The sequence below is a fragment of the Octopus sinensis genome, linkage group LG2 (assembly GCF_006345805.1).
Source record: "Octopus sinensis linkage group LG2, ASM634580v1, whole genome shotgun sequence".
NCBI lineage: Eukaryota > Metazoa > Mollusca > Cephalopoda > Octopoda > Octopodidae > Octopus > Octopus sinensis.
In genome coordinates this window covers 183,268,782-183,296,162 of record NC_042998.1, presented here as the reverse complement: position 1 = coordinate 183,296,162, position 27,381 = coordinate 183,268,782, and the positions used below count along the sequence as shown (strand labels likewise).

At 35.6% G+C, this 27,381-nt stretch overlaps 3 protein-coding genes across 5 annotated transcripts in view; 1 reads left to right on the top strand and 2 right to left on the bottom strand.

Annotated features, from left to right (window-relative positions):
- Positions 1–32: 32 nt before the first annotated feature.
- LOC115223539 lies at positions 33–27,381 on the bottom strand. 3 transcript variants are annotated; one of them, XM_036500516.1, is made up of 9 exons: positions 26,767–27,381; positions 15,108–15,125; positions 7,306–8,556; positions 3,949–4,054; positions 2,583–2,961; positions 1,877–1,944; positions 695–740; positions 424–587; positions 33–383 (listed from the first exon to the last, which is right to left on the bottom strand). In XM_036500516.1, exons 2-9 carry the CDS (start codon positions 15,108–15,110, stop codon positions 352–354), a joined length of 2,049 nt encoding a protein of 682 aa, XP_036356409.1. In that variant the 5' UTR covers positions 15,111–15,125; positions 26,767–27,381; the 3' UTR covers positions 33–351. The 3 variants fall into 3 exon arrangements, with proteins under 3 accessions (XP_036356409.1, XP_029650036.1, XP_029650044.2); XM_029794176.2 differs by having other exon boundaries at positions 33–587; XM_029794184.2 differs by lacking the exons at positions 15,108–15,125; positions 26,767–27,381 and having other exon boundaries at positions 33–587; positions 7,306–8,572.
- LOC115223555 (caseinolytic peptidase B protein homolog) lies at positions 23,436–26,638 on the bottom strand. The gene has a single exon (XM_036500522.1). The coding sequence runs from the start codon at positions 26,600–26,602 to the stop codon at positions 24,752–24,754; it is 1,851 nt and encodes a 616-aa protein (XP_036356415.1). The 5' UTR covers positions 26,603–26,638; the 3' UTR covers positions 23,436–24,751.
- The window catches only part of LOC115223523 (WD repeat-containing protein 3), a 43,668-nt gene continuing 42,957 nt past the window's right edge, over positions 26,671–27,381 (top strand). Inside the window, exon 1 of the mRNA XM_029794165.2 lies at positions 26,671–26,799. The gene's annotated coding sequence lies outside the window, so the exon portion shown is untranslated. The remainder of the gene's footprint in view (positions 26,800–27,381) is intronic.

The following is a 27,381-nucleotide window of genomic DNA, read 5'->3' as shown; positions in this document are numbered from 1 at the left end:
GAAGAAAAAAAAAAGAAAAGAAAGTTCACACATACAGAAAGCAGAAAAAATATTTTAATCAGCACAAAATATAAAATAATGGAAGTAATTAAAATCAATAACAAGTGGTCCCTTTTGGTGAAACTAAACAATGGATAATCACAGAATTTTTATGGCAAGATCTCATGCCTTCACTCTCCAAAACTAAGAAAAATTTCAAATTTCTCCACTAGATGTTAGCCAGTATTACTCACTTTTATGCTAACTAAATCACAAACATGAAATTTAACAAATAAGTCTTTTCAACAATCTGTTATCAAATGAAGGCACTTTCATTTTCTTACAAAACTTTTCACATCTTTCCTTTCTTGATCATTTGTCGTCTTCATACTTTTCATTTAACCTCAGCATCAGAACCAGGAACTGGGCATCTGGTTTTTGATTGTCTACGAGTTATTCGATGAGTTTCTTTATTTTTGTATTTATGTTCAAACTTTTGTTTTAGTTTTCTGTATTTTTCCTGACAACTCTTCAGGTGCATTGTAAAAAGACTATCATCGCCATAGGTAGCATCACAAATGTAACAGCGTTTCTGTTTCATGGTGAGGCTGCAAAGTAAAAAAAGATATTACAATAACCAAAATAGTCTACAACTATAAATCAGAGCAATACCAATATAAAAACAAAGCAAAGAAAATCAGAAATTAAATCTTACTTTGTGTCTATCAGTTCCGAGTTAGTTTTCCAATGTTCAACAGAAACTATAATTAAGAAAAAAAAAAATATATATACAATATACACACAGAAAAAGCATGCAGTTCCCCCTGAGGGTGTAGCTATTACAAGGGAGACAACCATTTCTTCATAACATTTGGCAGGATTAGAAATTTTAATTTAAAACTTGGGAATAAAGAAAAGATATATAGAATTCACATATCTAATTTTAATGTTTTTTATTATGGAGATCTTGAAATTTCTATTTAAAAAAATGGAACTAAGTGGATAACGTGTTTGCATCTTGAATGAAAAAATGTAATTTTAGCATTATAATATGCATAGTCTCTGAACACTTGAATTAATTTTTCCATTAGAAGAACGGGTTATAAAGAATTTGATGTGCAATTTGATTTATAATGATGATGAAATCCTTTCTCCATAAAAGAATCATGGAAGAAAGTTTAATATCAGTTTATATGAAATCTCATAAAATGTACAGTCAAATCAGTCAAAGGATTATAGAGGTGTGACAACTGAGGGGTTGTAAGGCAGAGATGTAGGTGAAGTGGAGGAGTGCTGATAAACCAAATACACGTCCTAGGCCACTCTGTGGCACCATTGTTAACTCTTTTGTTACTAACCTGGCTGAAACCGGCTCTGCCTCTGAGTGCAAATGTCTTGTTTTCATAAGTTATGAATTAAGATCTTCCACCATACCTTAGTCACAATTTATGTTCCTAACACTAGCTGAATGATGACTAAGTTATTTTACTAAATTCTTTGTTATATTTAAAGTAATTGAAAGAAACAAAGAGCATCTCAAAATAAATATAGTAACGAAAGGCTTAAGGAAGTGTTTCTTTACAGATAAGTGCAAACCATCACATTCGATGTCATGAGCAAAAAAGAAATTTTAATTGTTCTAAATTATTCCCATAATGAGAAAAAATAATGTCATTAGCGTTAATGACTACCATTCAAAAAAAGCATGGGAGAAAACTCTGATGTATGGTAGCTATGGTGACAAATCTGGAGTCAACAATCAGCAGTGAAGTGTTGGACTATTAAACAAATTGGTCAGAAGTTCAAATTTTCTGACAGGTATTGTGTTGTACACTTCGGTTGGTTCACCTATGCTTACTTGTGAAATATACTTAAAAAGAAAAGACATTCTAGTTACCTTTTGTACTGTAAGGGTTATTTGGAGATATTTCAGTAAAATCCTCTGCCAGTAATTCAGGAGTAACACTTTAAAATATAAACAAATTCATTTATTGAGTTACATTTACAAAACAGAAAGTCTGTCCCAATGAACTTATACTCTTTACTCCCTCTCTTTCACTCGTTTCAGTCATTTGACTGTGGTCATGCTGGAGCAGTCTTTTAGTCGAGCAAATCAACCTCAGGACTTATTCTTTGTAAGCCCAGTACTTATTCTATCGGTCTCTTTAGCCGAACTGCTAAGTTACGGGGATGTAAACACACCAGCTTCGGTTGTCAAGCGATGTTGGGGGGATAAACACACACACATATATATATATATATATATAAATGACAGGCTTCTTTCAGTTTCCATCTACCACATCCACTCACAAGGCTTTGGTTGGCCCAAGGTGCCACACAGTGGGACTGAACCTGGAACCATGAGGTTCATAAGCAAGCTACTTACCACACAGCCACTCCTGCGCAGTAGTTAGTGTTAACTTATAGAAAGCAAAAATAACGTATTTACTGACAGTAGAACTCTATACTTTTAATGAAGTCAAATTTATGTCGTTAAGGTGAAACTTGAAATCTCAGTCAATTTAAATATGTGTGTGTGTGTGTATTTATAAATTTTGGCCTAGCCTACATATTTGAAGAAGAAAAAAAACACTGTTACTTACCTGTCAGGTGTATCAGGCTGATTAGTTTTGTGAGTGTTTTCAGAATTGAAAGGAAGATCCAAAACAGGTTGGACTATCTTCAAGCTATTACCATTTCCCTGACTTAGTTGATCTCTATCTAAAGCTGACACTGGAAATGTATTTATTTCACTTCTACTTTCATTCAATATTTTGCTAGCAAATGGCAGATTTTCTGATTGCTTAATATCCGAGACTAATGTATTTGAAGTTAAATTATCTACAACCCTTTCATAATTTGTGGCATGATTTGATATGATAGCAGCAGAATTTTCATTAATTTCAAATAATTTGCTATTTGCATCACAGCCTAACATGTCAGTACTTGGTTTGTTTTCTGAGAGAAGTTGAGGAACTGAAGCTGAAAAAGAAATGAAAAGAAAATAGTTTTGTCACATTTTAGCAATTAGTGACATTTCTAATAACAGAACAAAAAAAAAAAAAAACAAATAATATAAATCAAAATCATTTCGATAACTGGCATCTGTGCTAGCGGGGTACAAAGAGCACCATACGAGTGTGATTGTTGACAGAGTGGCTATTCAAGTATGATTGTTACCAGCGTCGCCTTACTGGCACTTATGCCTGTGCTAGTAGGGTGCCAAGAACACCATCCGAACGTGATCGTTGCCAGAGCAGCCAACTGGCTTCCGTACGCGTGGCACGTAAAAGGGCACCATTCGAGCGTGATTGATACCAACGTCGCTTTACTGGCATGTGTAAAAAGATTTGAGCGAAGTCATTGCCAGTACCGCCTGACTGGCCCCCGTGCAGGTGGCACGTAAAAAGCACCCACTACACTCTCGTAGTGGTTGGCATTAGGAAGGGCATCCAGCTGTAGAAACTCTGCCAGATCAAGACTAGAGCCTGGTGCAGCCATCTGGTTGCCAGCCCTCAGTCAAAATCGTCCAACCCATGCTAGCATGGAAAGCGGACGTTAAATGATGATGATGCTGAAAACATTTTCATAAATATAAATTATGAAAAACATCATACTGGTATTTGAAGAAAGGTCTTGAAAACTTTGTTTGCTTTAAAAGTGTTGCTATACAGGTGTTACTGATAAAGAGTTGAATTTATAGAATACACCTTGAAGCTGTGTCTTTTAGGTGTAATAAAAGCAGCAAAGATTAATAGCTTTTAAATTTTAAGGTAAGTGTGCACAGGATCAGCAAATTTTCACTGTAGCTTATTAACAATTAAAACAACTAAGGTTGTGTGTATGTTTTTTCTTCAAATTATTATTAATAATATTTATAAAGAAATTTTTGTAAAGTCAATTCAATGAAAGAATTTCTGTTATAAGGTGAATACAAAAATGATATTTTAATGATGAAATTATCTTTACTTGTACGAAGTTCTCGCCTTGTAAACATTCCACAATTTGCAGCATGATTCTCAATCACTTTTGGTCTGAACCAATCACAACACAGAGGACACTGGACGGTAGGTTTCTAACAGAAGAAAAAATACCAACATCATTTTTCTAAAAGTTTAGACATCTGACACAAAGTAAAGTGTATAGACTACTTGTATGTTTAGGTCAGTTTTCCTGGTGCAAATGATTCTAATAATTCTAAAGTTTGGGGACAATTATCATGCTACTCCAACAAAAACAGAAACCAATTTATTTCCTAAAAAAAAAAAAAGACATCTCTTCAGTAGAAAATTAGATTTCAAGATGATGTATTGCTAATGCACAGTTTGCAGCCTTAAGTCAGTGATTAACATCTATTTCTTAATATTCCAGTTGCAAACTATTATAAAATAGATAAGTAGCCTAAACAACAAACATGTAAATAAAAATAATCACCAAGGCAACAGTTTTTGTTATTGACTAGCTCTTGTTCAAGTACTTACATAATAAAAGGTGTCCTAATGAAAGTATTAGAAAAATGCACAAATCTTGCACATGTTAGTCACTATCAACAATAGCTTATAATGCGAAAATGCTCCTTTAATAACATAACTGATTACTCTCCTCTTAAAGATCAGTTATAAAGGAAAACTATCATGCTTAAAATGAAATGAAATAATAACTTCTAATTTAGGCACAAGACCAACAATTTTGAAGGGAAAGGAGTTGCTCAATATCATCGATTCTAGTACTTCACTGGTACTTTATTTTTATCAACCTCAGAAAGACAAAGGCAAAGTTGCCTCAGCAGAATTTAAACAACACAATTTTCAAAGAATGTCAGTGTATTAAGCCATGTGGAAAAGGAGAATTTTAACATTTTCAAGATAGATAAGAGAGAAAGTGTGAAAAAATTGTGTTGCATCAACATGACTTATCATGCCACTTAAAATCAAGGATTGATTTAAAAAAAAAAATTTCACATGGCTTAAAGGGAAAGTTAGCACCAGTGACTTTAGAGCTTCCAAGATTGGTGAAGGAAGGAGGATATCATTCTTAGACCAGAGACCTGGACCAAATGCTTCAACAGGGCAAAGACCCCACTTGGTCATGAATGACAATGGGATTGCACCTAGAAAGTTCCCCTCCGAGGCACAAGGTTGTTTATGGAAGACCAGCAGTCGCCCATGCGTACCAGCCTCCCCTTTCCATGCCACCGATGTTATCCAAAGGAAAGGCAAAGGCTGATACAGCTTGGCACCAGTGACGTCGCAACTCATGCCTTAAAAACTTCAAATAGCAAACACCTTATATCTTTTACTTGTTTCAGTCATTGGAGGGTGGTCATGCTGGGGCCCCATCATGACAAGTTTATTTGAACAAATTGACCCCAGTACTTATATTGTTTTAAAGCTGACACTTATTCCAACAGTTTCTTTTGCTGAATTGCTAAGGAACAGGGATGTAAACAAACCAACACCAGTTGTCGAGCAGTATGGGAACAAATACAATAACATACACATATGTGACAGGCCTCCACATAGTTTCTGTCAACCAAATTCATTCACAAAGCATTGTTTGGCCTGAAGCTATAATAGAAGGCGCCATACAGTAGGATTGAACCCAAAACTATGTAGTTGCAAAGTGAGATTCTTAACCACATAACTATGCCTGTTCATATAAAAAAGATGTTTTGCCCAAGATTTTTAAAATTCAAGAAATGCCAAAGACAAAATATTTACAACAATTTGAACAAGTTCTAAAATAAGATAATTTTTCAGATTATTAAATTTATCTTTAAAGATAAAAAGATTTTCAGTTTTTACATTAGTAATTTTTGTTTGTTTTTATGTGTGTCTTTCATCACTAGCATGGGTCAGACATATTTATAAAGCATTTTTTTTTTACAGTTGAACATCCTTCCTCACCTCTCTTTTGAGTGAAAGACCTCCTATTTCATACTTTTCAAAAGGCACAGGGAAAATGACAGTAACTTTACCACCTGAAGCCCAAATGTAAATAAACATACAAACACACATGTGCATGCATATATAGAGCTTCTTTCAGTTCCTGTTTACTGAATCCACACACAAGGATTTGGTCAACGAAGGGCTATAATAAAGGACAGCTGTTCAAGGTTCTGCACAGTGGAACTGAACCCAAAAACAAGAGGTTAGGAAACAAATTTCTTACCCACACAACAATGCCTGTCCTGAAATGCAGATGCATATATTAAAATATTTTTAGGCACAAGCATGGCTGTGTGGGTAAGAAGCTTGTTTCCAAACCACGTGTTTTCAGGTTCAGCCCCAACTTAGGCAACGTCTTCAACTATATGTACCCTAAGGCTAACCAAAGCCTTGTGAGTGGATTTAGTAGACAGAAAGAAGCCTGTGTTGTGTGTGTATATTGTACCCCACAGCAAAAGTGTTAAGACTGATCCTGCTGGTGGTGTCATGTAAATGCAGCATCAAGTAAAAGTGCCCATATGTAAAAAGCCCTTGTGCAGTACCACATAAAAGCCCTAGTGCAGTACCACATAAAAGCCCTTGTGCAGTACCACATAAAGTTCCCATGTAAAAGCACCCAGCACACTCTGTAAAGTGGTTGACATTAGGAAGGGCATCTAGCTGTAGAAACCAAGCCAAATCAGACTGGAGCCTGGTGCAGCTCCCCAGCTTGCCAGCTCTGGTCACACTGTCCATCCCATTCCAGCATGGGCAAATGGACTTTAAATGATGATACGCATGAACATGTGCATACCTTTGCCTAGATATCATGTGATAATGTTAAATGAGCAGCATTGCTGAAGCATGGAACAAACTGCCTGTGTCAGTTGTCGACTGCCATGGCACTGCATCCTTTAAGGCCCTCATGCTTTCTGAAATCCGCCGACACTACACCTGATTGTCCCCCTTTCATACTCATACACATATGTGTATGTCATGACTCATGCACTGTTCTTTTCCTGACGCTTGTACATTACCCTATGTACTATACATACACTTTAGATGAATTGTAGTGCACCTGAGCACTGTACACAATGTTTTATTATTATTATTTTAAGTGAGATTGTTCAATTCCAGTCTTTTGTGGAAAAGAAATGTCTAATTATGGGAAAATACTACCTTGGAAACAGGTAAGGGTTGGTAATGGGAAGGACATCTGGCCATAGAAATGCACCTCAATAAATTCTGTCTGACTCATGCAAGCATGGGAAAGTGGACATTAAAACAATGATGATGATGATGATTTTAACTCTAACGATGAAGTTAATTGTCTGAAAATTTATATGATCAAGAACAGCTCATTTCAGATATTTAGAAATTTAATTTTACTTTTGTTTACCTTTTGGGGAAGTTTCAGCTTTTTGTTGATTTTTAAGCTTCTATCTTGCATATTTCGTTTTCTCTTTTGAAGGTTCGTTAAAACTTCGTTATCTTTGTTGTTTTCATCAGTCACATGAGGGAGAACTTCATTATTGTTTTTTGTATCACATTTATCTGTTATTTCAGGTTCCTCAGAAGAATTTTTAAATTCTGTCTTTGACCTTTTCCTCGTTTTCTTAGAACCCAAATCTATATCACTGGTTTGTTCTTTAGCAGTTTGAGCCATGCTTGAATTATCTTTGTAACTAGGAAGAGTTTTTGATGGAAATGTTGGCGAGGCTGAAGGAATTACGTCATCTGAAACATCCTTTTCTACAGGTTTGCTTAATTTCTGACTTTCTTGCAATTCATGCTTAGAAGATTCTACTAATTCCACAGGTGATAATGTTGATGGCTCATCAGCAGAACTTTTCTTAACTGGTGACTTCTGTATTCCAGGAATAGGAAGTGATGTCTTAAACTCCATCTTCTCCATTGAAGGATTAATATCACTAATATTTTCAGAAAAATGGGGCAACGTCTCTTGACCTAACTTTGAATGCATGGGTTCAGTTTTCGGTGTATCTTTTAATAAGGGACATTTAACACCAGTCCAACAAGTTGGTGACGCTTCAGATACACCCTCATTGTTTTTAAATAATTTCCTGCGCTGTAGTAAATTAGGACGTACACCACTGTTGACATTCTCTTTGTTAACCTGTTTCTTATTACACAATCTTTTCACGGACAGCCTCGTACTTCTTTTAATTTCAATAGATTCTGATTTGTCATCAGCGATATTCTTATGCAGCTCCTTATTATGTGTTTCTGATAACTTTATTTTCAATTTGGGAAGTCTTAATACAGATTTATTTAAATCAGGACTTGAACATCTACTATGTTCCTCTGAAATATTTATATTTATTGGATTGGCTGCAACAGAAACATCATCTTTTTTCGATGGTACTTGTTCTTCAGACTTAATTTCTTCATCTCCAGATAGAGTATTTTCCTCAGAATCTAAAATATTCTTCCCAATACGCTGTTTACGATCAAGAGTAGAAAGACCATGCTTTCCAGTTAAGACGGGTTCACCCCATTTTATCTTATTTAAACATTTGGACTGTTTCTCCCTCAAGTTTGAATGAAATTTATTCCAAAAGGTAAGCAAGACCATAACATATTCAGAATTTGACATTGATTCAGAGGAAAAAATGTTAGCATACACATTCTGAAAAGAAAGGAGTCTTATTTTATCATTATTTGAAGAAGATTCAGCCATTAAGATCAAATTCTTACAGTTCTATCAAGATTAGTATAGATACAGTCACAGCTACAATGATATGAGAGAAGCTGTAAAAGCCACCACAGTACTACAAATATTGTTGCAATAATATTATAGGTCTTAACTGTAAAAGTACTAGATTCACACCTGTAACAAAATAATAGTTATATTTCTAATAACCCTGTAGATATAGCTGTAACAGAACCTCAGCACAGCTGTAACAGTATCACGGTAACAGGACCTAATATGCATGTTTAATGGCATTCACAACTGTAATAGTCACTCTGCTATAGCCTGTCATATTGAAAGAACACCTTTCAATGAAATAGTTTATGTTGCTCTAGCTCTTCATCATACATCTTTCTATCATAATGGGGAACAGTTCCATTAGATTACTGCTCACACATCTAAGTTGGTGCAATCAATGTACACATGTACATTACTCTTTACTCTTTTACTTGTTTCAGTCATTTGACTGCAGCCATGCTGGAGCACCACCTTTAGTCGAGCAAATCGACCCAGGGACTTATTCTTTGTAAGCCCAGTACTTATTCTATCGGTCTCTTTTTGCTGAACCACTAAGTGACGGGGACGTAAACACACCAGCATCGGTTGTCAAGCAATGCTAGGGGGACAAACACATACACATATATACGACAGGCTTCTTTCAGTTTCCATCTACCAAATCCACTCACAAGGCATTGGTCGGCCCGGGGCTATAGCAGAAGACACTTGCCCAAGATGCCACGCAGTGGGACTGAACCTCAAACCATGTGGTTGGTTAGCAAGCTACTTACCACACAGCCACTCCTGCGCCTATTATGGACAATTCTTTACTGCAGAAAAAGTAAAACGCACGAGAAACATTTCCATCTTCCAACCTTTTTGTGCACAGTCAAACTCTGACTTCCCTGTCTTTTCTATTTTCAGTACAATGGTCTGATTACACATAAACACACCACCATAATTGCTTTCCTTTCTCCTGTCACTCAACTGTGTCCTCCTTACTATTGCATCCACTGTAAGCCTCTGCCTTATATCTTTTCAAATTTATAAAATGAAACAATAATCATATTAACCTTACTTAGCTGTCGATCACACATTTAAAGAGGATCTGAAAAAAAAACCCTAGGACTAATAAGAGAGAAAAATGCTTTCTCAATTTAATGTTTCTCCATCGATCAACATCAATGGAAATTGTAGCTGTGATACCAATGCCAGTGGCATATAAGAGAACCATCCGAACGTAGCCGTTGCCAGCGCCGCCTCGACTGGCCTCTGTGCCAGAGGTACGTAAAAAGCACCATCTGATCGTGGCCGTTGCCAGCCTTGTCTGGCCTCCGTGCCGGTGGCACGTAAAAGGCACCATCTGATCGTGGCCGTTTGCCAGCCTCGTCTGGCACCTGTTCCGGTGGCACGTAAAAAGCACCCACTACACTTACGGAGTGGTTGGCGTTAGGAAGGGCATCCAGCTGTAGAAACACTGCCGGATCAGACTGGGCCTGGTGCAGCCTTCTAGCCGCCCAGACCCCCAGTTGAACCGTCCAACCCATGCCAGCATGGAAGGTGGATGATAAACGATGATGATGAAGATGATGTTGCACAAGTTTCAATATAATTTACAGCAAAGTCAAATGCACATGCTATAAGGGAAGTCAATTCCCAATAATACTCCATTCATATCTAGGAGACAAGTTTCATTACTGTCAACTTATTCTTAAAGACAATTCTTACAATTTGATTACATTCACTTCCATATTCCTTAAGTACAACAGTATACAGCTATTAATGTCAGTCTTTATCTCATTTACTATGTATCATTTGCATAGCATCATTATCATTTAACAACACCCACTACACGCTCGGAGTGGTTGGCATTAGGAAGGGCATCCAGCTGTAGAAACACTGCCAAATCAGACTAGAGCCTGGTGCAGCCTCCATGGCTTACCAGACCCTGGTTGAACCGCCCAACGCATGCTAGCATGAAAAACGGATGTTAAATGATGATGATGAACCTAACATGGGATTAATATATTTGTAAAGTACTTTATCTCTTTTCCTTGAAGACCAATGTTCTCAATTAGAGTATCATCACCTTCAACTTTTTATTTGGTCTTCCTTCTCCAAGTCAACACACAACACCTATTTTTAAACATCATTAATTTGTATTAAATGTCCATTCAAGTGCATCTGTGATTGTTCGTACATCAGCTAATATTCCTGATATTCAATTGCTTTAACAATCCATTATCCATACAATTTACTTAACACGTGTGAGTTGCTTACATGCCAGAAGCTGTGGTTTTTCATCTGGGGAAAAAACTGCTTTAAAGATATATAGTGTTAAAAAATACCCAACAAAATCAGCTTTAGAGCTAGATGAAAGAAATCGCCTCTGAAGTATATATATATATATATATATTTAACATGATACTGGCCGTAGGTGGTTGATGCCAGCACCACCATGACTGGCTTCCGTGCCTGTGGCACATAAAAACCACCAACCGATTGTGGCCATTGCCAGCCTCCCCTGGCACGTAAAAAGCACCCACTACACTCACGGAGTGGTTGGCATTAGGAAGGGCATCTAGCTGTAGAAACACTGCCAGATCAGACTGGGGCCTGGTGCAGCCTTCTGGCTTACCAGACCTTGGTCGAACCGTCCAACCCATGCTAGCATGGAAAACGGACGTTAAACGATGATGATGATACATCTTGAAAGTAATTTTTTCCCCAATAAAAAACTGCAGTTTCTGGCATTTAAACAACATACATACATAATGTTTTCGTCACAGAGCTGCTTCTGTTGCATAATCTGAATTTAACTCTTTCTTTCTGACACTGTACATCTAAGAGTTATACTTAGCCTGTTACTTAATTGCCATCAACTCATAAAAATCTTCCCCAATGCTATTCTTACTTTAGCTAATATCTTTTCAGTAGAACCATTATGAAATTAATTATGTTCCACAGAGAGCAGAACTTAGGCATTACTTCCAATGAGCTATTTGGGTAATCCATCCGTGCTTTGAATTCCTGCCAGTCACACAGATCCCACTGTAATCTTCATGTTTCACTTCTTTTACTGAGCAGAGTATTGAGTTTGAATCTGCACCATTTCTATAAACTGAACCATGTGACATCCAGTTGCCTTAAGTCAATCAACTTAAAATCCACAAAAACCATGGACATTTTTTTTGCAATTTATTGTTCTATATCCTGAGTCATTCCTTGTTCAGGTTTTAGATAACTCTACATAGAGTAATACTGAATCAAGTACGAGTTCTAATTCAATGTGTTCATTGGAGGTAGGACTCAAAATTGACACTGGGATCTCCAACTGAGAGTGACCCCAAACAATCATAGATTGTTCAGATGGATCACTGGAAGTAGTACTTATGTTCTGCTACTTAGAAAACATAGTTAGACCCAGAATAGTTTAAGAAAAAAGAAACTAGAAAGCAATTTGACAAAGAATAATTAGCTTGAATCAAGAGTTAAAATGCTAAAATGTCTGTACATGTTACACTTCTATGCAACATTTGACCATTTATTAATGGTATGCAAGGGTCCCTGAATGTTACCGATAATGATAACATAATTCATTAGCAGGTAAAACTAGGCAACAAAGAAAATGGATTTCTGAGTGAGCTGATACTAATAAAATGGAGCAGATGAAGAAAATGATAAACAATCACAATTCTCTATCTATCTATCTATCTATATATATACCGGAGTAAGCACATAAATGTGAAACAAGGTGGAAAAAAGAGTACTCAAATACCAGAGGTAGAGTAATATTCTTTATTTAAAAGCAGCAGAAATATAACAAAAGCTGTTACTTTGAGTAACAGCTTTTGTTACATTTCTGCTGCTTTTAAATAAAGTATATATATATATATATATATATACACATACATACATACATACATATATATATATATATATATATATATATATATATATATATATATATATAGTGAGAGAGAGAGAGAGAGAGAGAGAGAGAGAGAGAGAGAGGGCAATGAACAACAAATGGAAGAACAAAGAAACTAGCATTTCTAAAATGTCACATATGTAAAACAAATTATAAAATGACAACATTAAATAAGAGTTTTTTTCCTTTTTTCATGTTAGTAGAAAGAAAAAAAAACCCCATCAATATGAGTAATGGATATGAAAGAATAACTTTTAATAAAGAGTGTTATGAAAAGAGAAGAGATTTAGAAGAAACTAGCAGTATCGCCCGGCGTTGCTCGGGTTTGTAAGGGAAATAACTATATAAGCATTTTTAGAGATGTAAAGTATAATAGCCATCTCAATATGGCTAACCACAAAAGGGAGGGGGGTGTTACTGTAGCTTTTTACGTTCTGAGATTTAATAATAAATTTTTAGAGAGTTACTTCCCTTATATATGCCAAAAATGCATTAAAAATGGGGAAAATTGATGGTAAATTTTTTTTTAAATCGTAGACTCACGCTAATACCCAGAAGGGCGCGATATGAATCACGACTATAAGATACCCGGTTTTGGTTAAACTGCACCGCAAAATGTGGGGGTAGTTAGGAATCTAAATCGTAGGAGACAGACAGCACACAACCTCTCTTTTATATATAAAGATGACAGAGCAACAGACTAAATGTCTAATGCTATTTTTGCTTAATAACTATTACGATAAATGGTTGACATTACTTTTTATACCAGCCATATTCTAAGGTTCAGTCAATTAACACTAAACTGTGCAAATTGGCCTTCCCAAGATGCATAATTAATGAAGAGCAGTCATAGACTCTCACTGACTCAACATGATGCCTGCTTGTAATTATTTCAGAATGCTTAAGTCATTAATGTTTTATTAAAAGATGTCACAAACAGTGCTCTTGTAAGAAATCTTGTAAATATTAGTTTTAGTAAACATAAACAAGCAGAAATTAAAAAGAAGAAAGAAAACTAGGATGAAGAAAATTATTAAAAGTGACAAGTATGAAAGATAAAAGAGAGAAAACTCTTCATAAATACCATATGTAGTATTTTCTTTAGTAAATTATCCTTTAAAAATCACCACCAAAAGATGTTCAACATCTACAACCTGGTCACTGACACACTATTCAACTGCAGTGTAAACATATACAGTATATTATTTAATAATAAACTATGGTGGCAGAGTTGTTAGAGAGCATAAGATAGAATGCCTTGTAATATTTGCACCAGTTCAAATCCTTCCAAGACAAACTTTACCTTCCCTCTTTTCAGGATCAATAAATTAAAGACCAGACCAGTCCAGAACAAGTAGATTCGAAGAATTTTTAGAGTATCAAACAAGATGCCTTGTGATATCAGTTCCAGATCTTTGTATCCTGAATTCAATTTCCACCAATGGCCAGTGTTTATCACCTGACCATGGGACCTCAACTAATTATGATATCCATAATGGGTGGAAGAGGATAGTAGTTGCCTGTTGCTGTAGTTACTACAGCCAAACATTGATTCTGAAAGTGTATAGTATACAATAATATTTATTGTAAAAATAAAAGTATGTGATTATCATTATTATTATGCAAGCATGGCTGTTTGGTTAAGTTCATTTTGCAACCACATGGTTCCAGGTTCAATCACCTTCTGTGGTTCCTTCAGTGTTTTTTTGATCATAAAATCAAGTTGGTCAATATGTTGTGAGTGAAATTTGTTAACAATAGGTTATATATGCGGATGGCATGTAAAAAGCACCATTTGGGCATTGCCATTGCCAGTACCACCAAGCTGGCCCTCGTGCCAGTGGCACGTAAAAGCACTCACTACACTCTCGAAGTGGTTGGCGTTAGGAAGGGTATCCAGCTGTAGAAACTCTGCCAGATCAGATTGGAGTCTGGTTCGCCAGAACTCAGTCAAATCGTCCAACCCATGCTAGCATGGAAAACGGACGTTAAATGATGATGATGATTTCTTTTGTGGTTGTATATAAGTGAAAGAAATTTTTAAATTTTTAATTTAATTTAACTTTTATTGGCTCAAAATGCAAAAGCAAGGCCATGTAGGGGAAAGGGAGTTATGTACAGGGAGGATGGTCATACAAAGAGCTCAGGCCATTTCTGGTCAAGAGAGACTTTGAACCGACCGGTCATTGGCATCTTCACTATCTCGTCCGGCAGCTTATAAACATTGGTAAGATAAGAAAGAAGCAGTGTTTTATGAAGTCCTGAGATATTTAATCTGCACTAGGTTAGATACTACCTCATCACACTTGCGTTCAGAATTGTAATGAACTGGTGATTGTCCTACTGGAAACCTGCAGCCTATAATGTTCACAGATTGTAATAAAATATGAAATAAAATAGCTGAAGTATGTTATAAGGCAATTTGTTTAGGGAAGTAATGTAAGTGTTCAGTTTTTTTGGCATAACTACAATTCAGATAATTGTAGGAAAAAAACAAAATTATAAAACTCTGAAACATTATAATACATTTTGAACAAAATTAAATGAAATTTTCTCTTACCATTTGACAAATGATGTTCTATTCATTTCAGGATAAGAGATGAAAAAGAAATAATGATAGTGATGATAATAATGATAATAATAATCACAGCAATAATGAAATTAATATCAACAATAAATTTCTTAATTAAGCATGAAGACTAATGCAAATAGAGATAAATGTTTGGTTTAGACACATACTACGAGGAGATGAGATAATTTTTTATTACCATTTGCTAACACATTTTTAAATTTATCATATGTTAAATAGACATGAAGCATGAATCTTTTTAGAGAATGTAATGTACATACTTTTATCAAAGGCATTAAGTGACAGGAGGGAAGAAAAAATGTGTTTAGCCAAGAATTGAAATCTGGCGTATTGGTCAAAACAATGTATTTTCTTTTATATGTAGACCTGGTTTTAGACTTGTAGTGAAAGAAAAATAGTGAGGTGTGATGATTATGTTCCTTTCAAGAACAGGAGATTTTTGAAATATTCATCATTGCCATAATATTTCACTATAATGTTGATATAGTGGCCCGCATGTAATTATATGATTTTAGTCATTAACCATTCATTTTCCATTAGTTTTTCTGAACTAATCAGTGACCAGCATTCTAGTAGCCATATAAACACAAACTGCTTTATTCTCTTTTCCTTGGCAAACAATTGTACTACAGGAACCAGAAGAATCTCTTTTTGTATGGAAATGTTATTTTAACTAGTCTTAAACAACAAAACATTTAAACTAAACAAGAAATCAATTTGCCATAACTCATTTTCCATCACTTCTCATGTTATTTTCTTTTCTGGTTAACTTTAGCAACATTATTGGCTCATCACCCACAAAGTAGAGCACTCAAAAGAAACTTTAATTCAAGAACACATGTATAATTAATGCTATTTTCACAACATTTTATATATATATATAGTAAGTGATCTGATCTGAGATCGTGTGCTGGAACACAAACAATTGCAGCGTGGAAGGTGTTTATAAGCTATTTAAGAAACACACAAAACCATTAGATTCACTTTAACATTTAAATTTAATTTGTCAAAATATTTTCGTCATTTTGAGACAGCGACCTGATCACTGACAAAATTCCATGCTGCACAGAATTTTGTCAGTGAACAGGTCACTATCTCAAAGCGACGAAAATATTTTGACAAATTAAATTTAAATGTTGAAGTGAATCTAACGGTTTTTTTGTGTTTCTTAAATGGCTTATAAACACCTTTCATGCTGCAATTGTTTTATATATATAGCCAAATTAAAGGAATGGAGTAGGTAAAATCCAGGCTACGTATGATTCCTAGCTAGCAGATCTTCAGAAGTAATAATTACTCGATGTAGGGTACTCCACTAACTACTCATCAGGCTAAAGACACCTTAGTTAAATTTAGGATACATTGTTGCTAAGGAATCCCAAGTTAACTCAATAAAGATTTAATTTAAATTTTAAATTATATCTTCAGTGAGTTAACTTGGGATTGTTGAGTAATTATTACTGCTGAAGATCTGCTATCCAGGAAACATATGTAGCCTGGATTTTACCTACTCTTTTACTTGTTTCAGTCATTTGACTGTGGCCATGCTGGAGCACCGTCTTTAGTCAAGCAAATCGACACCAGGACTTATTCTCTGTCAGCCTAGTACTTATTCTATTGGTCTCTTTTGCCGAACAGCTAAGTTACAGGGATGTAAACACACCAGCATCAGTTGTCAAGTGATGTTGGGGGGACAAACACAAACATATATATACATATATATGACGGGCTTCTTTCAGTTTCCGTCTACCAAATCCACTCACAAGGCTTTGGTCGGCCTGAGGCAATAGTAGAAGACACTTGCCCAAGGTGCTACGCAGCGGGACTGAGCCCGGAACCATGTGGTTGGTAAGCAAGCTACTTACCACACAGCCACTCCTACCTGTTCCATTCCTTCAATTTGGATGTTTATTCACATTCATAACATCACTAGTTGCTAACAATAAACTATAAAACCTTATTCAGTTTATCAAACTTCGATATGGGAACAGCCTACAAACTTCTATACCAATAAACTATTATTGTTCCTGAAAGTTGTTTTTTTATACCAATCATGAACTGCTCAAGGCTTACTAACTTCCATCACATAGATCCTTGGATCTTACAATTACATATTTTATACATAATGGATAGGGTTAAAGTATCCAGGTGGGTACTGTGCAAGCACTCAGTTATAATCCAGGTTATGGTTAACTGCATTGAGCTGTAAGGAGCAACTAGGATTACTTCAAGTAAGCAATCATAATGCATTTTATCTGATGGGTAAATCCTGGGTTTGCTTCACTGGATTATAAATATTTTACTGAGTGTATTTACAAGACATTCTCCATATTCATTGTAATTACCTTAGACAACATATGTAAACCTTGCTTTTATCCATGTTGCAATGTATAATTCATGCATTGCTGTTTATCTACTTTGAAATTATAGCACCACTAGGTCTGGATTTGTTGTAGTACATATAAAATAAGAGGACTATTAAAATTAATATATTGTTGTTAGTGCCGCCATGACTGGCCTCTGTGCCGGTGGCATGTAAAAAGCACCAGCCGATCGTGGCTGTTGCCAGCCTCGCCTGGTACCGTGCTGGTGGCACGTAAAAAGCACCCACTACACTCACGGAGTGGTTGGCATTAGGAAGGGCATCCAGCTGTAGAAACACTGCCAGATCAGACTGGGCCTGGTGCAGCCTCCTGGCTTCCCAGACCCCAGTTGAACTGTCCAACCCATGCTAGCATGGAAAGCTGGCGTTAAATGATGATGATGATGATTTCCTACACCAACATATTTCGATGGATCTGTTCCAGCATGGGAAAAGAAACTGAGTATGTGTGTATGCATATATCTCTCAAACACAGTACCACAATAAAATGTACCCAATATTCTTCTTGTTTCAGTCATTGGACAGTAGCCTTGAAATGTTTAATTGAACAAATCAACCCTAGTACTTATTTTTAAAGTCTGGCACTTGTTCTATTGATCTTTTTGCCAAACTGATAGGTTCTGGGGATGTAAACAAACCAACACCATTTGTCAAGTGGTGGAAGAGGGATAAACACAAACATACATATATGACAGGCTTCCACACAGGTTCTGTTTATCAAATTCACTCTCAAGGCACTAGTTGGGCTGAAGTTATAAAAGGAAAGACTTTCCTAAGGTGTCACACAGTGGGACCAAATTCCAAACCATATGAGCCATCCATCTTCCATTCTCAAACCAATAGATAGCATTAAAAAATTTTGCTATCTTTGTTCCTATAAAATGAAATAGTGTGTTACAGCAGATATTTAAGACAAATAAGTCTTTGGTAAAAACCATCATTATCATGATCACCATCTGAAGTCTGTTTTCCATGCTGGAATGGGCTGGACAGTTTGATAGGAACCAGCAAGCTAAAGGAGTGTAACAAGCTATACTGTCAGTTCTGGCATGGTCTCTATGGCTGGATGCCCTTCTAACACAAATCATTTACAGGGTGTACTAAGTGATTTTCATGCAGCACCAGCATTATGGCTGTAAAAATCAGACATTAAAAAAAAAAAAAAATTTTTTTTCTTTGGGTGTTTTGGTTGGTACAATCAGCAATCAACTTCAGGTGATATTGTTTAATTAGGCCGAAGATTGAAATTAGAAGCTTTATTTTAACAACTGGGCCTCTGATGTTCTAAAATGTCAAAATTTGTTGCAAAGGACAAATGTTGACATTTTAAGGAACTTAAGCATTTTGTTGCCATATTCTTCAGGCATGCTGGATCTATGCTAATGCTAATATTTTGAGATGATTTCCATGGTGATGTCTAAGGCACAGAATAGACATAATAAAAAAAAAATATTTAGACAATCTTCAGACAAAATTCTGAAGTATCTTAAAATGGCAACACTTGTATTTTGAGGCCAGACCCAGGATCATAAATAATACTTCCTGAATCGACCCTTGGTTTCATTCAGAATTGACATTTGAAGACAATTGGAGATTATTATGACTGAATCGTTGTGTCAATAACATATCCAAGTTTAGAGGAAAATCAGTGTGAAAAACAGATGTCTGTGTGAACACACACAAACACATATTTATTATAGTTCTACAAGTAGAGCAGTGATAGTGACTTCAAAGTTTTGGCTTGCTAGCTTTCATTGAACTGTGGTGTATTTGAGTTCATTTAGGGATCTGGTAAGTTTGCCTCTTTTTTCTTCCTTTTTTTGCATAGGTGGGGCTATGTTGAATGGTAATTAGGTTGTAGGTTCTGATGGAAATATGTAGAAGATTTTTATTATTTAAAGTTAGAGTTGTGCTATTGTTCAGGATTCAGTCATGGATGTAAAACTTTGTAATCAGGTGTGTCTCTTTAGGTGTGTCACTTTCAGACAGTTGGGTTGCTCTAGTTCTCAAAAGAATGTAAGTGAAAAGGTTAATTTGTCAGTAGATGTGTAACTAGAGAGAAATTCGGATAGCTTGTTTTTGAAGGGTTCACAAAAGAGTGTAAGTGGATGGAAAGGTTAGTTGGTCAGCATATTTTTAACTAGGGTTTAATTCCTCTTGATATTATTTGATTACTATTTAGAACATTCAACCTTTGTATTTTGGGGAGATAAGTTTGTAGACTATGTTGATATAAGTATTTCTTATATTCTAATGTTATATATAAAGACATTTACAAACAACATTGATGGCTTTGTGCAATTTAAATAATTACCTGAGACAGTGATAGGATATGCTTGAGAAGACCTGTTGAGTCAAGTAAAACCAAAATTGCAGCTGTGGCCAGTGTCCCATGACTGGCTCCTGTTCTGGTGGCACGTAAAATGCATCATCCGAACATGGTCGATACCAGTGTTCCGTGACTGGCTCCTCTACCGGTGGCATGTAAAAAGCTCCATCTAAATGTGACTGATGCTAGTACCTGCTGACTGGCTCCTGTGCCGGTGGCATGTAAAAGGCATTACCTGAACATGATCGATGCCAGGACTGCCTGACTGGTTCCTGTGCTGGTGGCACGTAAAAAGCACCCACTACACTCTTGGAGTGGTTGGCATTAGGAAGGGCATCCAGCTACAGAAACATTGCCAGATCAGATTGGAGCCTGGTGCAGCCACTGGCTCTCCAGACCTCAGTCAAACCATCCAACCTATGCCAGCATGGAAAATGGATGTTAAATGATGATGATGACGACATAACTTTAAATAAAGATTAAAGAATAATTTGGACAAAAAGGAAAATAGAGGATGAAATGAACAATATAAGATATTTATTTTATTTGTTTCTTTATACACTTTCAATGCTCATGAATAGCCCTTCTTTCAAAAAGTTTAGTGATTGAAATTGTATGTAAAAGTACCCCCAACAATTTGCTGTTTGTTTCCCTTCTTGTCCAATATGGATTCAGTAATTAAGTACTTTCGTCAATTTCCATACTATTAAATGGTTAATGAATATATATATCCTATCACCCAAATACTTGGTAGTTATTCTCCAGATAGAACTGCTACTCCGCTGGTTATGATGATGAGGATTCCAGTTGATCCGATCAATGGAATAGCATTAAACTCAATACTACAAACAAACAAAATCAATTGTGAAGCAAACGGTGCTGCTACTGCTTACAGCAAGTTGTTCTTATCCTTTGATGTTTATTTATAGCTAAGTGAACCGAGTTACTTGAAAAGCAGGACAGTACTAAGGAAAGGTATTTAGATTTTGGTGAACCCTGACAGAGGACTTAAGATCAAAGGCATTCCAGCCATGACTATTCTGTTGATTTAGGGTCATGTTGGACTGCATTATCCAATGTAGTCCTTTTCTTATTTAAGATAATAGGGTCTGATTTGAAGGAAATTTAGCTGATATTTTCAGCAAATGGAGTAACCATGTAGAGGTTCCTTCATCAGCTGTCATTGATAATATTGATGAAATCTGTGTTCAGTTTCAACACCTGTTATGTTGACAGGTAGGAATTTGCAGGTGAGAATTTCCAGCTCTGTTTGTGTGTGCCACATAAAAAGCATCCACTGAACCCTGTAAAGTGGTTGGCATTAGGAAGGGCATCCAGCTGTAGAAACCAAGCCAAATCAGACTGGAACCTGCCAGCATGGAAAACGGATGTTAAACGATGATGATAATGATTATATACATATATGTATAGGTGAGAGAGAGAGTTATGTTTTATAAGGATTCTGGTCAACATTAATAATTAGTCTGTATATGTCAAGCATTTTATTAGTAAACGAAGTTAATCTTTGTAGCAGAAAAGAATTGTTGGCTATGGAAACTGGAATAGAGAGAAGAGAGTAGAAGATGTATTAAGTAAGCCTGGAAAAAGGGTTGTAGCAAACAAATATATTTAGCAAGATCAGAAGAGACAAAGAGTAGAAACAATGTGTATGTGCCAGTGAACTTGTTGGTAATTGAATCTTTAGCAATTACAATTAAATGGCCTTCATTTAGATGTAGAATATGATGTTCTGGTGTGGAACAGAAGCACTCCTCCACCTATGCAAGCAGTACTAATAATTCTAATTTTGGCACAAAGCCATCAATTACATTAATTACAGTACTCAACTGTTATTTATTTTATCGACCCTGAATAGATGAAAGGCAAAGTTGATCTCAGTGAAATTTGAACCAGGTGAGAATATAAAGAGGCAGAAGAAATGCCACTAAACATTTGTCTGGTGTGCTAACAGCTTTGCCATGTCACCACCTTAAGCAAGTACTCTAGTAATAAGGGTGTGTGTCTTATTTGAGTACTGTAGGTCAGCAACTAATTAAGATAGAAATATCTATGAAAAGGAAACCTATTATTTGGGGTGCAGTTTTGGCAAAGTTACATCTATAAATATATTATAATAAAAAATTTTTAAAATCTACACAAGATAAAATAAAATCAGGGACAAAAGACCGAAACTGTTTGACTAAGTTCGAACTGTACTGTAGCTTTCATTTTTGCTTGTTATGAAGGGGACATAACTTCATTTGCTTCACTTACTAGAAAGCAGGTGACCTTCATTCGTATGGCTGAATGAGGAAGTGATAGGAAGGACATTCATTTATAAAAGATATTTGCTCCAGATGTCTCGGAAAAAAAAAAAAAATCTAAAAATAAATATTCTACAGCATATTCAAAGAGAGAAAAATACATAAGTAAAAATTAAATTATAATACATTAAACATATCAATTGTAATAAATTATCATTATTAATTAGTGATGACAGAATTGTTTGAGTTGTTTACAGCATTTACTCACATCCTAAGTTCAAAACCAGCCTTGGTCATTTGAGCAGAGAAATTGACTGGTTATCAAAGATATTAGTGGATGGGTACCAAAAAAGCAATTGCATGAATATTTTTTTTATTTCTTTATTGGTGTCAGCCATCTTACTACGGCTCTGCTTCCAGGGTTTTAGCTGATCATATTAACCCCAGTATTTCATCATCATCACAATTTAATGTCTGTTTTCCATACTGGCAGGGGTCGGATGGTTTGACTGAAAACTGGTAAGCTACAACAGGTTTCAATCTGATTTGGCATGGTTTCTATGGCTGGATGCCCTTTCCGACACCAACCACTTTACAGAGTGTAGTGGGTACTTTTTATATTTCACTCATACATACATATGGCAGGTTCTGGGGATATGACATATGGGTAGGTAAAATATGTTGTTATTTAGCCCTAGGAGACATGTTAGAGCACACATATGATGAAAGACATTCCAACCATGATCATATCCCAGTTCCTATGTCAAAGATAGCATTATCTAATCGGTCCTTTTATAAGACATTGAAGTTGGTGTGAAAGGAAGATTTCTAGCAGGTTGAGTGATCAGGTAGAAACTTGCTTATTTGGAGAGAGTGTGAGGTCATTCAGTTGGGGATCACATATAAAATGCAGCAGAATTAGTGCATATGGAAAAATGTTATATTTATGCCTGTTCAGCTGACACATGTAAAGGAAAATAAACTTTTATGTAATGCTGAGAGCCTGAATTATGAATCAAGTAATAAAAATAGACAAATCAAATTAAACTCCTCATCTTTTCATCAATCGGAATTTGAAAGTGTTCAGTTTAAATTAAAGTGATAAGCAGGGGAAACGCAAAATTTTAAAAAGATTTCCTAGAAGGAACTATCAACATAGTCTGAAGCAAGAGGCACATCTTTACAAGTCATCAATTCATCCTTGTATGGAATATTGTTATCATATTTGGGCAGGTGCACCATCTTGACACTTGGATCTCCTTGAATGGGTTCGATTCTGCAACCCTTGTCACATCAATATGACATCACCAGTCTTAGTTTTGTTCTATCATTATTGCTACAGGAAGACCTCTGATGAACTTCCTCTCTTAGTTCCAGATCACTTTGTGCCATCTTGCCTGACCCAAAACTCACAGAGTCTTCATCAAAATGCAGTTGTGTTTCCACCAATAAAGAATTCTTTCTATTGTCATAGCTTTTCCCCCCCTCATACTGCCAGACTTTAGAACTCTCTTCCATCTCAATGTTTCCCTCCTTATGGCATGAACTACTTCAAGTCTAAAGTAAACTCATTTCTTTCATCTTAGTTTCTCTTCATAGTCTCTTACACTAAGTGGCTTCTTTCTTGGTTGGGACTCTCTTATGAGAAAAAAAAAAAAAAATCTCGCAGAGGTGTGTAACAAATAAATGCTTGTGGCAGATCAGGAAGTAACAACATAAGCAATGGCAGTCCTGTAGCTTAACCACAAGTACAAATAATAAAGAAAGGGAGATTTAAGAGAAATGAAAAATTGAGAAGGAAGGAAGAAAGTTTAAAAAAAAACAAAAATCTTCATAAATGAATTAGATGCTAAGTTTTCATATTTCAGTAATTAACAAAGTATCAGATGCTGATGTATTAAATTCATACTTGTAAAGGGCAAGCACATACCTCAACATATAACCAACAAATTACATACGGACATGCACATACAGATTCTTATGTTGGACTCTTCCAGTTTAAGACAAATAAGTAACTTTTCTCTCTTTCCTATAAACCTTAACAGACTTATTCTGATTTGTCCTTTTGTTTTCTTATTGGTGTAGGATATCATCAAAGTATTTTGAGAAAAGAAAAGAGACAACTATTTAGGATTTGAAAGACAGAAAAAAAAAGAAGCTAATGAAAATTTGTGTGTGTATGTGTGCTCATGCACATGTGTGTGTGTGTGTATGTATGTATATGTGTGTGTGTGTATATATATATATATATATATATATATATACTTGAAACAATTTTTCATTGAAGTACTATTTGCAAAAAACGTTTTAATCAAAGAGAAAGAATATGAACTTAGTTTAAGTACAAAAAAATTTTGAAGAGAATAGACAATCATAACGTGTATGTATGTGTATATATATAGAATTCAATTTTATTCACAATAGGTTTCAAATAAACCAATAAAATCTAGAGTTGGAATGGTTGGCCTAAATCTGCTGATAAAATGACAAACAAAAATGATGTAGCTGTTTTGCAGCAAATATTGTTTATTACATTTATCAGTTTCAAAAAATATTCTGTTAATTATTTCTGTTCTTGATATGAATGCAAACAAAATATATAATTAATTCTAAGATGCTAGGAAAACATACAAGCGCTTCAATTATCTCCAGGTAATAAATTAAATGGATTGTTTTCATTGCCAAACTTTAAGTCTATATACTTATTTGACTTTCCCTTATCCAAAATTTGTATTTTTATTGTTTTTTCAGTTGAAGCTTTCTCTTTTCCATCTTCTGTTTTAAGTAAATCATCAACATTAGTAACACACAGTCTAATTGTACAACCTTTATTGATGAGCTCCCGTTCATGTGCTAGGGCTAGCTGAGATACAACAAGTCTTTCAACTTCATGCTTGATAGATCTAGCTCCATAGTTAACGTTGTAGCCACTAGTCAGTATATCAACCACTAAATGATCCCAAGTAAGCTCAATACAATGCTTTGATTTTGCACGATCAGCCCAAAATTTCAGTTCTTTAACAACTAGTTTGCTGAGTTCTGCAGGAGAAAATGGCAAAAAGTAAACAATTTCATTTATCCTACCTAAAAATTCATCTCTTCTAAAATGATGTTTGAGAATTGGCTGTACAACGTGATCTTTGAATTTTTTTGAAATAACAACATCTGATACTTTTATATCTTCTAAAGAGTCAGAATGCTTCAGTTTTGACACTTCTGCAGCTTCTTCGCGTAACTGAATGGCATGGTTTGCTATTTCATCATTAGCTAAATTAGATGTCATGATAAACAGAGCATCTTTGCATTCAATTGTTTTGCCTTTGCCGTCAGTCAATCGACCTTCGTCAAATAATTGTAACATAATGGTAAGTATATCTGGATGAGCTTTGTCCACTTCATCAAACAAAACCACAGCATTCGGATAATCTGTCAATTTCTTAGTCAACTGACCACCTTCTTCATGACCAACATAACCAGGAGGTGAACCTATAAATTTTGCGACTTCATGTTTTTCTTGATACTCGGACATATCAATGCGGACAAAACCTTTTTTAACATCCTTATGGAGGTATTTCGCCACTTGTTTAGCAAGTTCCGTCTTACCTATACCAGATGAACCAAGAAAAAGAAATACCAGTGGATGGTCTTCGTCATACCACCCATTCTCTTTTCTCCGAATAGCAGCAGCAACATTATTGATAGCGCCTTCTTGTCCAATGATATGTTCTTTAAGTCTTTGTTCAAGAGGATATTTGCGTCTACCTTCCAGCTCTTTCTTTGCTTGCATTTCTTTGAATTTTTTCTCACTGTCAATTAAAGTTTTTTTCATATTCTGTGTTCGAGCGTAATCATATGGTTTGTGACCCAGTTCGTTTTCAGCTGAAGGATTAGCCCCAGCATTTAACAACTGTGCCACAATATTTAAATCATCAATAAGCACAGCATAATGAAGGGCTGTACAACCTTTGAAATTCGCACGGTTGCTAAGTCGATCAAAGAATTCTTCTTCTCTCGTTAAAAGAACTTGGAGTGAATTCATTCTTTTTTCTCGGGCAATCTTCAAAGAGTTACTATATTCATCTCCCAGCTGTACATCGGCACCAGCCTTCAGAAGCATCGAAATTGCAGCTGAATTTCGGTTAATAACAGCTAACTGAAGTGGTGTCCACCCAAGAACGTGTCTTTGGTTAACATCCACACCAGATTTTATTGCTGCTTCAATTCCTGAGGTGTCAAATATCTTTATGGAATTTAATAGTCCCTCGTTGCCATTCGAAAGATTACCCGCGCAAAATGCAACGCATCCAATTGCAAGAGAAGAATAACCGACAAAACGGCACGGGTGAAGATAAACGGATTTCACTTTTGTAAAGCAAGGTACAACAGAATGCCATAAGGTATATTTCCTAGAATAATAGCGATTTACTGTCCTGAAAACTTGCAATGGCGTTCGGTTCAAATTAACCATGAGAAACCTGAATAATGCCATATTCAATGCGATATCGTGAGTTTTTAAGTAAAAAAAAGATGTAAAATATTCTCAAAGGAAAACAAAACAAAACAGTGAAATGTATTAAATTCACAGAAATGGTAAATAGTTCATTGAAGGATTGATATTCTTAACATATTGATAAAGAAAGTCAATTAACCTACCACAAAAAGTTGTTAATTCCGGATACACAAACGGTACGTAGTATGTCTGTTCCCCGTGGAAATAAATTCCAGTGCTCACTCGACAACATCGAGAAGTGGTGGCAAATTGCGATTGGTAAAGTTGCATGCGCCAAATGAAGCAAACATGCACACTCTCTCCTGATGTCTTTTTGAGCCTTTCTTTTCCCATCCAATTGTTTATGCCTTCTCTCTCAGAAATGAGGCACAGGCCAAATACTTCAATCGAAATAGGAAAATTATAATTTCTGCTTTATACCTTAGTATACAATTGTGTAATCAATTGGATTCAGAACTCTTCATGCTTGTCATTGGATATGAAAGAAATACAAATTATCAGTGTTCGAGGAAACTGGCAGGTTGTCTCTGTTGGCAAAAATATACTGCGAGGCTGATTTGTTTTAATAAGTTCCTATGTTTTAGAGAGACCTGCAGTTTCAAGGAACTTTTCGTCTGAAGGCAAATTTGTTTTTGGACAAAGAGTCTATCATTGAAACATCAGATTCATTTTCTCTCTACGGCGTACGAACTTATTCGAAACTTATTACTTTGAAACACAAATACTAAAAAAAGTTTTTGTTACTTCTGATGTATTGG

Bases quoted from the DNA above. Each gene is read 5' to 3' on its own strand.
- LOC115223539 (XM_029794176.2), bottom strand. The intron at 2,962-3,948 runs GTAAAGATAATT...TTTCTTTTTCAG, and splicing joins AAGGCGAGAACTTCGTACAA to CTTCAGTTCCTCAACTTCTC. The intron at 741-1,876 runs GTAACTAGAATG...TCTTAATTATAG, and splicing joins TAACCCTTACAGTACAAAAG to TTTCTGTTGAACATTGGAAA.
- LOC115223555 (XM_036500522.1), bottom strand. From the start codon at position 26,602: ATGGCATTATTCAGGTTTCTCATGGTTAATTTGAACCGAACGCCATTG.